General features: G+C 31.9%; 1 protein-coding gene across 4 annotated transcripts in view; it reads right to left on the bottom strand.

Moving 5' to 3' along the window:
- Nucleotides 1–2,003: 2,003 nt before the first annotated feature.
- The window catches only part of QSER1 (glutamine and serine rich 1), a 62,097-nt gene continuing 53,772 nt past the window's right edge, over nucleotides 2,004–10,328 (bottom strand). For all 4 annotated transcript variants that reach the window (XM_006908010.3, XM_015586386.2, XM_015586385.2 and 1 more), the window contains 4 exons: nucleotides 9,871–9,968; nucleotides 6,204–6,356; nucleotides 4,736–4,831; nucleotides 2,004–3,746 (listed from right to left, as the gene is read on the bottom strand). In XM_006908010.3, coding sequence (XP_006908072.1) covers nucleotides 3,606–3,746; nucleotides 4,736–4,831; nucleotides 6,204–6,356; nucleotides 9,871–9,968 — 488 coding nt within the window. In that variant the 3' untranslated portion in view covers nucleotides 2,004–3,605. The remainder of the gene's footprint in view (nucleotides 3,747–4,735; nucleotides 4,832–6,203; nucleotides 6,357–9,870; nucleotides 9,969–10,328) is intronic.

Genomic DNA, 10,328 nt, shown 5'->3' with positions numbered 1-10,328 from the left:
ATTTTAATGATCTGAGTTAGTAACAAACAAATATACAAAATTGTCTTTTCACATTTCCATACATTGTATTATGGAACACTTAAAACTCTGGACTACAAATGCAAGTTTCTTTGTATCTCTTTGTATCCTTAACTTCAATTGTTGTCCCGTATAAATAAAGGTGATTTGCGAAAACATGCATTTGTGAACACAGATGCCAAAAGTTGCACATGTAAGTTAATGCACAACCAATAGTATACATTGTTCATTTGTGCAGTTTATGTGTCAAGTGCAACTGACACAAAAACAGTTATCCTGGGATATTTCACTCTATTTAAAAAGTATTTTTGAGAAACATGGAACTATAGCTTAAAACAAAAAATATATTCTACAAATACAATAAAATTCACAAATTGTACATCTGAAGAAACTTTGGGGACCCAAAGCTGATTCAAGAACCCTGCTGCTATGTTGGTTTATGGGTATATCTCCAAAGTCATAGGATGGAAAGTAGCTGCTCTAATGAAAATAAATATGTATAGTAAAAGGAAAGTGATACTTTACAAAGGTAATCTGAACATCTTCTAAGCCATTTTAAATTAAGATTTTCCCATTTTACCAGTTTCTATTTGGTAGTATAATTGAAGATGGATAGTTTCTATTGTTGACTTACTATAATGTATAAATCATTATAAATTGATGATTTCTTTAGAGGATCAAATAAGTGGATAACTGGGTTATCATGCAAAGAACAAGGAGGCCACCTCTCCAACCACTAATATGAACTAGAAATAAACACCTACGTGATTTTTTATATTAAATTATTTCCAGATATCTGTAGGTAGAAAAATCTAATCTTTCTTAAAAATGTTTTCTTGGGGAGAATGGGGTGAAGGATTAAAGAAGTACAAATTAGTAGTTGATAGCTGGGCACGAGGATGGGGAACACGGCACAGGGAATGCAGTTAGCATTAATATGATGGCTAAGTGGAGGGCCAGGGGAGGGAGGGAGCAATTGGGGGAATCGTTTTATGAACAATATAGATGTCTAACCAAGGTACTGTATACTTGAAACTAATTTAAGTAAATTTATTTAAAAAAAAAAAAATGTTTTCTTGGGTTGTGGCAACATGTGCTTTACCACTTTAACTCAATCTACAACCTAAAGTTATTTTTATATTATAAATTTCAAACTCCCTGGCAAGGGATGTGAAAACTAACCAGCTAAATATTTATTCAACTTCAAAGGATGGACTTATGTATGGTTGTCGTAATTGTCCCACTTTCCTCTAAAGCCCGAGTTTGATGTCCTCGCCTATGTGATATGGATCAAATGAGAAGACGGTACAAAATAATTGGGTCTCCTCCAGGCAGTATCACAGACTTGGCCTCTGATATTATGAAAATCATATTAATGAATACAACTCCAAACAGTATGAGGACATCTATAGTTGAAAAGGAAATGGGTGGTTTTCTACAGGAAACATCCCTGTTTTCCATGGGCCTTGTCATGAAGAAAATGTGGCTAGTGATTTCAAACATGTACTTCAAGAGTTACCTGTGAGATGGCTTTTAAAAATATTTAAACCATCAATGATTCAAGCAAGTAAGCTGGGGAAATAATGTAAAAACGTATACTTATAACACTACATTAGAAGATGTAGTTATCTACTTTGCACTTTGGAAATGAAAGAAACCAATTCTGTCCAGAGTCAATATCAGAAAGAGATATGGCTGCTTCCTACTCTTCTACACTTAGCAAAATTAATTTTTTTGATGTTCTCACTGCTGATATTCTTATTTGAGTTAGGCAAATGAATCTAATAGGTTACTCTTGTTTTCAAAATAAGCTGCCTAAACAGTATTTTTTTAAACTTTCAGAAATGGAACATTTAACCTTTGAGAGGAACTTCGATTACTGATTATCTTGTCTAATGGCAGGTCAAAGATTGTTGAATTAAGGATTATTGCTTTTAAAAAGATAACAATCAGAAATAAATATGTAAGCTTAACTCAAATACTCATTTTTCACTCAATGCTACAATTTTTTATTCTCAAATCAAATCAAATGTTACCTTCAATTCTTGCCAGTTTACTGAGGTTTTTAATGATAAGAAGTTGGCCCGTTAACTCGAAATCAAGACAATAGCAATAGCCACATAAGCTTGTCTTATTTGGGCATTGAGCAGTAATACTGCTTTCTTGATAGGACTTAAGGCACTAAATGGTGGTAAAATAAACAAAAGTATGATGATTAACAACTTCTTTAGAATCCTAAAAAAGGAGATTATTTAGAAGGACACTAGTAAATCTTTTTCTCAAACAAATAAGGCATCCTGTTGGCAAACACAAATAAAACACATGTTGAACCTAATACATTCATTCACTGTCTCAGCTAAACTACTTGACACACTAGCTAAGCAAACAAAGGGAGCTACGATAGCAGGTGTACAGGTTGGAAAGGCACCAAGAGAGGGCTCTACAACTTCCAGTTCTAAGAGTCCGGTAAGCTGTGTTTAACACTGCATGCAGTCCAATTGTAAATTTTATTCTTTAAAATGTATATGTGGTTCGATTTTTGTTTCAACAAATCAGTTAATCAAGTGCTAGTTTAGTAAAAAATTTATTTTCATGAATCAGAATTACTGCAGTGTCTCACACAACCCCATTTATAAAGCTAAACTAATTCTAGTACTCAATGCATATTCTGGATAACACTGAAGCAAATCTGTATAAACAAAAATGGTAACCTCGAGATAGAATTCACAATAGAAATTCGATATATAACTAAGATTTACTGAAAATAATGAAAAGTGTAGTACAGATACATCAAACATAATTATAACCACAACATTTTCCTTGTGAAAAATACAACTATTAGTGAAATAAAATGTACAATTGAAAATTTTTCCAAAGGAAAAACAGTATAAAGGAAAATACTTTTCTTTGAGATAGGGAAAATAGTATGTCATTGTTTTTTTATCACAATATAATTTGACACAAAAAGCAGTCATAGAATTGCACCAATTCCACATCCAGTTTCCTGAACATGTTAAGAGTAAAAGGAGTTCGTAAAGCAGAATGCAGTTTCTGAATTTCATATTTTAAATTGATGATATTCTCATACAGAATGTCATAGCACACCAGACATGTTTACATAATGTACAATACTTTGTGTTGTGGCCAGACATGAACACAAACATGATTTCTGCCACCTTTCTTTCATTCTGGTGTTTAGTCAGAGTCAGGAAAAAATAATCAAGCTACTTAAGTGTTATCTCTCTAGCAATAAAGAAAAATTATATTTAGTGCATGCTTCATCATTTGTCAAAAAACATCTGTGAAAATAAAACTCAGTTACCCAATGGTTTATAAAATAGAAAAATCATTCATTAGGATAAAAATGTGGTGGGATTTAGGTCCATTTCCGAAGGACTGACTCCCTTGGCAGCACCACTGTCCTTTAGCAGAGGTCATGAGGCAGCCTCCATAATCACAGCAGGGTTGCCTGCAGGAGACCACTGCTTGACACTTGATTATCTGAGGCCCTACAGCCTCTGTGATCACCCTCCTGCCCTCCACCATTTCATTAGTGCTATAAAGTAGATGGAATTTTTGTGAAAATGTTAGGAACATTTCTGCTGTACATGATTTAGAAGTTCTCCAAATTTTTCAAATAGGTCTTCTACCCATTTCACATTTTTCATACAAAGTTGAACAATTTCTTCTTGTCCTAAATCTTCATTTTTTTTCTGCACAGAAGAAATCTAAAATAAAGAGAAACGCTACATTAGCTTATACTTATTTATCACTTTATAAGCTCGTCAGAAAGGCTTACTATTTCTATATTCTGAATGAAAAGAGGATTTACTAATTCACCAAGTACTGATCTCTTTAAAAATACATCCATGGAAAATGATTATTTGATATAAATTTGGATGAAGTCTAATCCTATCATTTTTGGCTCCATGGGGGCAGGGAAGAAGGCTAAGAAAAGTGGTTCAGTATTCTCACTTCCTTTCAACTGTGTTAAAAGCAGAATGACAAAATTTGAGTTCACTTCTTCATTTCAGAGCATTGTAAAACCAAGTCAATATATTTTGCATGACCATCTTTACTAAATATAGGTTAGCTTTATGAATATTGTTTCATACCAGGCCATTATCAAATATATCAGGTAGATATATCATCTTAACCCTTTTTAATTAAAAAACTAATAATGCTAGTTAAAAAAAGGTAGTACTGTCTCCAACCATTTAAATTGAGGAAATTAATCCTTATATGCCATCTACAAAGTGGTATTATTGTCATACATAATTTCTGAGCAACTTAAATGATACTTAAAAGCTATAATTAAATTTTAACTATTATTTCTTCACACCAAAACCCCATTTTTCTGCAGTTACATGGGATAGGGCCATTTTAGTGATAAGAAAGGCAGCAAGATATCAAAGCAGAGACTAAAATGAATTAAAACAGGGTCAGTATACATTATGAGAGAAAGTATAGTAAGTACCATATTATGTCACTGTAAAGCAAGCATTAACAGCTTAAAAACATTACCACTTACAGCTCTGAAAAGTCGTGAGCCTCAAAGGTTTGAGCACAACACAAAGAGAGGCTCAGATTAATAAATTTTCTAATTATTTACAAGAAAATATAGACATTTTTAAATAATTCTCTTTAAAACATTAAATTTCCTTAAAGTTTGGAAAAACATACATTTTCTTTTTTAAATAAGTGAAAAAAGAATTACCTCATCTTTACATATCAGATAAACATGATATTTATAATGATGGAGTGAATGATACAAAGAATACAACTGTATTTTCTCTGGATCAACAGCAAACTCCTATAAAAAGAAAAGAGTTTATAGACATATGTATTTCATGGAGCATCTGAACTAAGAATAGTTTTACAAAAGTACTAAACCAAGTCTCAATGGAAATCTTAAGTGACTTGAATGACTAGATATTAGCTGGTATTAATAAAGTATTATTAACAAGAGGCTTGTTCAAAATAAGAATTTAAATTGTAATTTTAAAATCTTCATTGTTTTTCTTGAATATAAATATATACTATTTCAAAAGACTTAAACAATATAGAAAAATTTAAATAGTAAACATGACTCATGAAGTAAAAGAACCCTATAATCTCTTGCTTCAGAGATAAATAACAAGGTTAACAGAATGTTACATATTCTTCCCTTATAACACATATCAACACTAATTTTGTAGTGGAAGTGAATCATACCATACAGATTGTTCTGCAATTATATTTTTTATAACTTGTTTTTTACCTAACTAAACCTTGGATATCTATTTATTACATATATCACCCCTTAATATAAATTATATGAAGGTAGAGATTTTTGACCATTTCTCACTATTGTATTCCTAGTACTTAGAACCGTATTTGGCATACTATAGGCATTAAAAAACTTTTTTTTTTTACACCTACAGCACCTGGTCTTCCTAGGTGGTCTTCTATCCAAGTACTAATCAGGCTCGACCTGCTTAGCTTCCGAGATCAGACGGGATTGGGCTTGTTCAGTAAAAAACTTTTTTATTGAAAGAAAGAATGAATCTATCTCTTTTTAAAAAGTGAATAGTATTGTATTAACTGGGTGGCTCTCTATTTATCCAGCCTCACACTGGTGATACATAACTAGATTGTTCTTACAAATAATTCTGCAATTAGGAAAGGCATGTTTTTATGCATTTATGAATGTACTTCTACAGAATATATTTTTCTGTATCAATGAACAATTGATATGTTGCTAAACTGTTTTCCAAAAATGCGGTAATTTAGAACATTGTAAAAAATGAATGAATTCCAGTTTTAAGAATTTTGCAGATATATAATCAATATGGAATCTTACAGAATATGTGTTGTATGTATGTACTTGTTTATCTGAATGCATTTGTATCCAATGACAAAAAAACTGTAAAAATATAACTACAAGCATGGGATGATTCCTTGTTTATTAGCCTATTCAAAAATTTTGTGAGCACTCACAATATGCCAGATACTATGCTAGATAGTGGAGAAAAACAAAGAATTAAGACTGAATCCCTGCTTCTTAGGCCAGTGCTGCTCATTCCTACTTGAAAAAACTTCACATTTACCAACAATATAGTAAAATATTTGCTTTTTTTCAGTGTTTTAAGTTGGAATTATAGTAACTGGAAGAGATATAATTACATCAATCAATATATACTTACTTGTGCAGATTTAGTGGTTGTTTTAGAAGTCCTTAGAGTTTTCTTATTATAAGCTTTGCCGTTCATTTTGATTTTAGAAATAGCAGATCCCCCACTTTTTGCTTTAGAGTCTCGAGTAATTATTGTTAGTTCAGGAAAACTTTCCAAAGCGTTCTTTAAAATAAAGCAAAAATAATAGACTGACATCAGAAGAAAACTAATCTAAACTACTTCCAGTTATTCAAATTTTATTTTTACTTATTTATTCATTTATTTTTTATAGCAGAAAAGAATAGCTTTATTAGAAGGGAAAGTAAAGCAACAGTACACTTCCAGACGTGGAAGCGGGCCTGAGCAAAAGAAGAGTGGCTCAGAGGGCTCAAGGGCCTCAAATTTTATTTAAAAAATATAGAAATGTATGCATACATGTACATATACACACAAATATATGTGGGGAGTGTGGTAAATACATACACTATACACACACACAGGGTGTTAAACATGGCCAAATTCTTTGTATCTCCTCTCATTAAGATGTGGAATCTAACTAGACTTATTGTGGTGATCATTTTGCAATATCTACATATACTGAATCATTATTGTTGTACACCTGAAACTAATATAATGTGTGTCAATTATACCTCAGTGAAAAAAAGTGGAATCTATTTCCCCATCCTTTGAATCTGGGCCAACCTTATGACTTACTTTAAGCAGCAGCACGTGATGCTGTGGGGGACCCCTGAATGACACAGAAGTCTGTGTAGTAATGTCTTCCTGGTTTCAAGGTAGGGGAAAGAGGACCATATACAGGATGCTCTTCAAGTTACAATGGGGTTGTGTCCTGAGAAACCCATGGTAAGTTGAAAATGTCATAATTTGAAAATTCATTTAATATTACACTATAGAGTATCGTTGTCCGCCCTCACGATTGCATAGCTGGCTGGGAACTGTGGCTTGCTACTGCTGTCCAGCCTCACAAGAGAGTGTCATACTACATATCACTAGCTCAGGAAAATATCAAAATTCAAAATCTGAAGTACAGTTTCTACTGAATGAATACATATCATTTTTGCACCACCTTAAAGTCAAGAAATTGTTAAGTTGAACCATTGTAAATTGGAGACCATCTGTATATGTTTCTTTAAAGCTCTACCAATTAAACCACTGTTAACACCCTGAAACTTGGCCTACCCCTGCTATAAAAGAATTCATCTGCTCCTCAAGATGAAGACAGAGGAAGATAAGAAGCACTGTTATGTTCCTCTGGCTTCCCCACTTCTCTTGCTTCTTTTGACTATAGGAAAAGCATTTGTGACTTAAGAGTGTACAACAGCTTGATGAGTTTCCTGACCACAGTAACAGAGTAGTTAGTTACCACTGATATCTGGTGGCCGTGTGGCAGAACCACTTCCAGTCCATTCTTTAAAAGCCTCTGGCATAATCTGCCCTTACCTTCTTGGCAAACCATCCTTACATGAAAAGCTACAAACAATAACTGAATGATATTTGTAGCTAAAATTAACTAGTTTGAATATTTTTTTAAAAAACTGAGTTACTAGTATCATTTACAGTTTTGATACTAAAGGGTTCAAGTGTTCTCATTATTTTTTCCCCATTTATTACGCAGAATGTAGTTTTCATTTGATAAGCTCCACTGTTTTATAAACACTTACAACCTTTAAGGCCACTCTTTTCCAAACCCTGTATGAGTTCCAAAGTATCTGGTATTGTGACCCCCAAAACACTGCATTTTTAAACAGATAACCTAATATTTTTAAACTTAAGAATAGGAGCGAACTAAGTTTCATTCGATAGAAACAATAGAATTTGGGCCATTTCCTACCAAAGTAAATTGCCATTAATTTCTAGCTTCATTTTCTTAGATTATTTATGCTTTTATTACAGACTTTCGCACTTTCCATATAAAACGTGCCCAGGCTTGAAAAATTCTGGACCCAGAATTACTTTTTACAACAAATGAAATTTAAAGACAAAAAACTGATTCTGCATTTGGAAACAATGAGCACTAGGTTGATGAAGATGAAAAGAGAAAATTTAAATGATCTTTCTAATAAGTATAAGAAGCTAAAGATAATTGAAGTACACAGATTTTCAGGGAAAACTAGAACATCATTTAGTTCAAATGGCTTTAGGATTCCTAAAATTACCAAGATCATTATAGGAAGTGGTACTAATTATTTCTAAAGAATAGAATATATTTTATAATCTACTGTTTATAATATTTTACATTAAATCATTCTAACTTTTATATTTTGGATTTGTAATACAAATTGCTATAGATGAAAATTATCAAAATTAGTAACTATAATTTCAAAATTAGAAATTTAATGTTTCCTCTGTGAAAATAAGAAACTACTGCATAAGCTTTAAAGATTAACTGAGTCTATAAAATTCCAAGTTGTGTCTATTTTAATACAAATTATTAGAGAACTGGTTTGACATTTTAAAAATGGTTAGCCAAAACTGTGTTATTAAGATTTAATAAATCTTTAAGAAAACATACATCTAAGACAGTCTCCTGTCTCTAGAAAATACGGTGTTTCTCATAGGAATATTTCATATGAAGATAGCATTTAAGAGGAAAATACTTGACTAGTAGTCAGTTGACCAAACTCTTAGTAATGGGCTTCTTATTAGCTTCTGACTTTTTTTTTTCTTTGCAAGTGCAAGTCAGCAAAAAATGTAGAGTTTGGTGTCATTTAACTTCAAACTCAATCTCAGAGCCTTAATTTTTCACCTAGTCAGTTTTCACTTTTATGCAGAGTTCAGATAAAACAAGGATGTGAAAAAGCTACACAAATTACCCAAAGGAGTTGAAAACGTACATCCACACAAAAATCTGCACATGGATGTATATAGCAGCTTTATTGATAATTGCCTGGGGAGGCTGTACACGTGTGGGGACAGGAGACATGGAAACTCTGTACTTTCTGCCCAATTTTGCTGTGAAGCTAAAACTTCTCTAAAAAAAATTATATTGATAAACTATACTAATGTATAAAAAAATTTCTCCCAAGATATACAGACTCAAGTGATTCTAGATGTTATATGTTACACTCTAATTAAGAAAAAGCTGGAGATTTTTTGGCTACTAAATACCTTCTGTGATAAATACCTTCTGTGATTTTCTGACTTTAGACTAGCTTACTGTTGTTCTATATTTCAGGTAACATCAAAAGCAATTTATAGTGCCAAGATATATTAACGCATATAATTAGATATATATCTCCTGCCATTATGTGAGGATTAATTTTTCCTCAGATATTAGGTAAATGAGGCAAGTAAGGGGAATTTTGATAACTGCTAAGAAGAGGCTGATTCTAATTATAGAGGAAATGGGAAAATTTTGAAAAGGTTTAAAAGTAAAGATTGGACTATATTGGTAGTTTAAAGGAAGTACTTTGAAAACATTTGGCAATTATTATATAGAAGGAATAAAAGATGAATATGAAAGCCTGAAAAATGAATTTAAGCAGAGAAAAATAAATGATTAATACTAAGAATGTGCTTAATAAAATGACAAGCTAAACACTCATAATAAATAAAACTCAAATTTTTATTGAATAGAAAACTTTATAAAATGGATAATGACTCATAAATTTTCCTTCCTATTATATTTAAGACCATGACTGCCAGAGTTTGCTAATAAATCATCTGAAAGAAATACCTTGAATGACTGATCCAAATGAAGATTCAAAAGAAGTCTCTTTCGGTTATCATTCAGCATGCTATCTATTTTTTTCATATGAGGCAAAAGTAGCTCATCTAAAACAAGATAAAAATTTATTGTTAACAGGATAAACTATCAACACAAAAACTGAAAAATCGATCTTTTCCTCATAACATTAATATATTAAGACATTAAATTCATTGGCTTATGTAAAAGTACTGCTTTTAAAATACTGGACATGAAACTTTCTAAACAAAAGCTAACTTGAAAAGTAGGTTTACAATAGCCAAATGAGAAAGAAACAGTATAGCATGATAGGATCAAAAATCCTAGGTTTAACCTTGTCTCTGCCACCAGAATTGATTGATGGCAGCGATGTGAAGAGTGGACAAGCTGCCAGATTTCTCCAGATCTCATCTATCATCTGAACAATGATAGTATTACAACATATAAAT

The sequence above is a fragment of the Pteropus alecto genome, unplaced genomic scaffold (assembly GCF_000325575.1).
Source record: "Pteropus alecto unplaced genomic scaffold, ASM32557v1 scaffold71, whole genome shotgun sequence".
NCBI classification, from domain to species: domain Eukaryota; kingdom Metazoa; phylum Chordata; class Mammalia; order Chiroptera; family Pteropodidae; genus Pteropus; species Pteropus alecto.
This window is presented reverse-complemented; position numbering and strand designations above follow the sequence as displayed.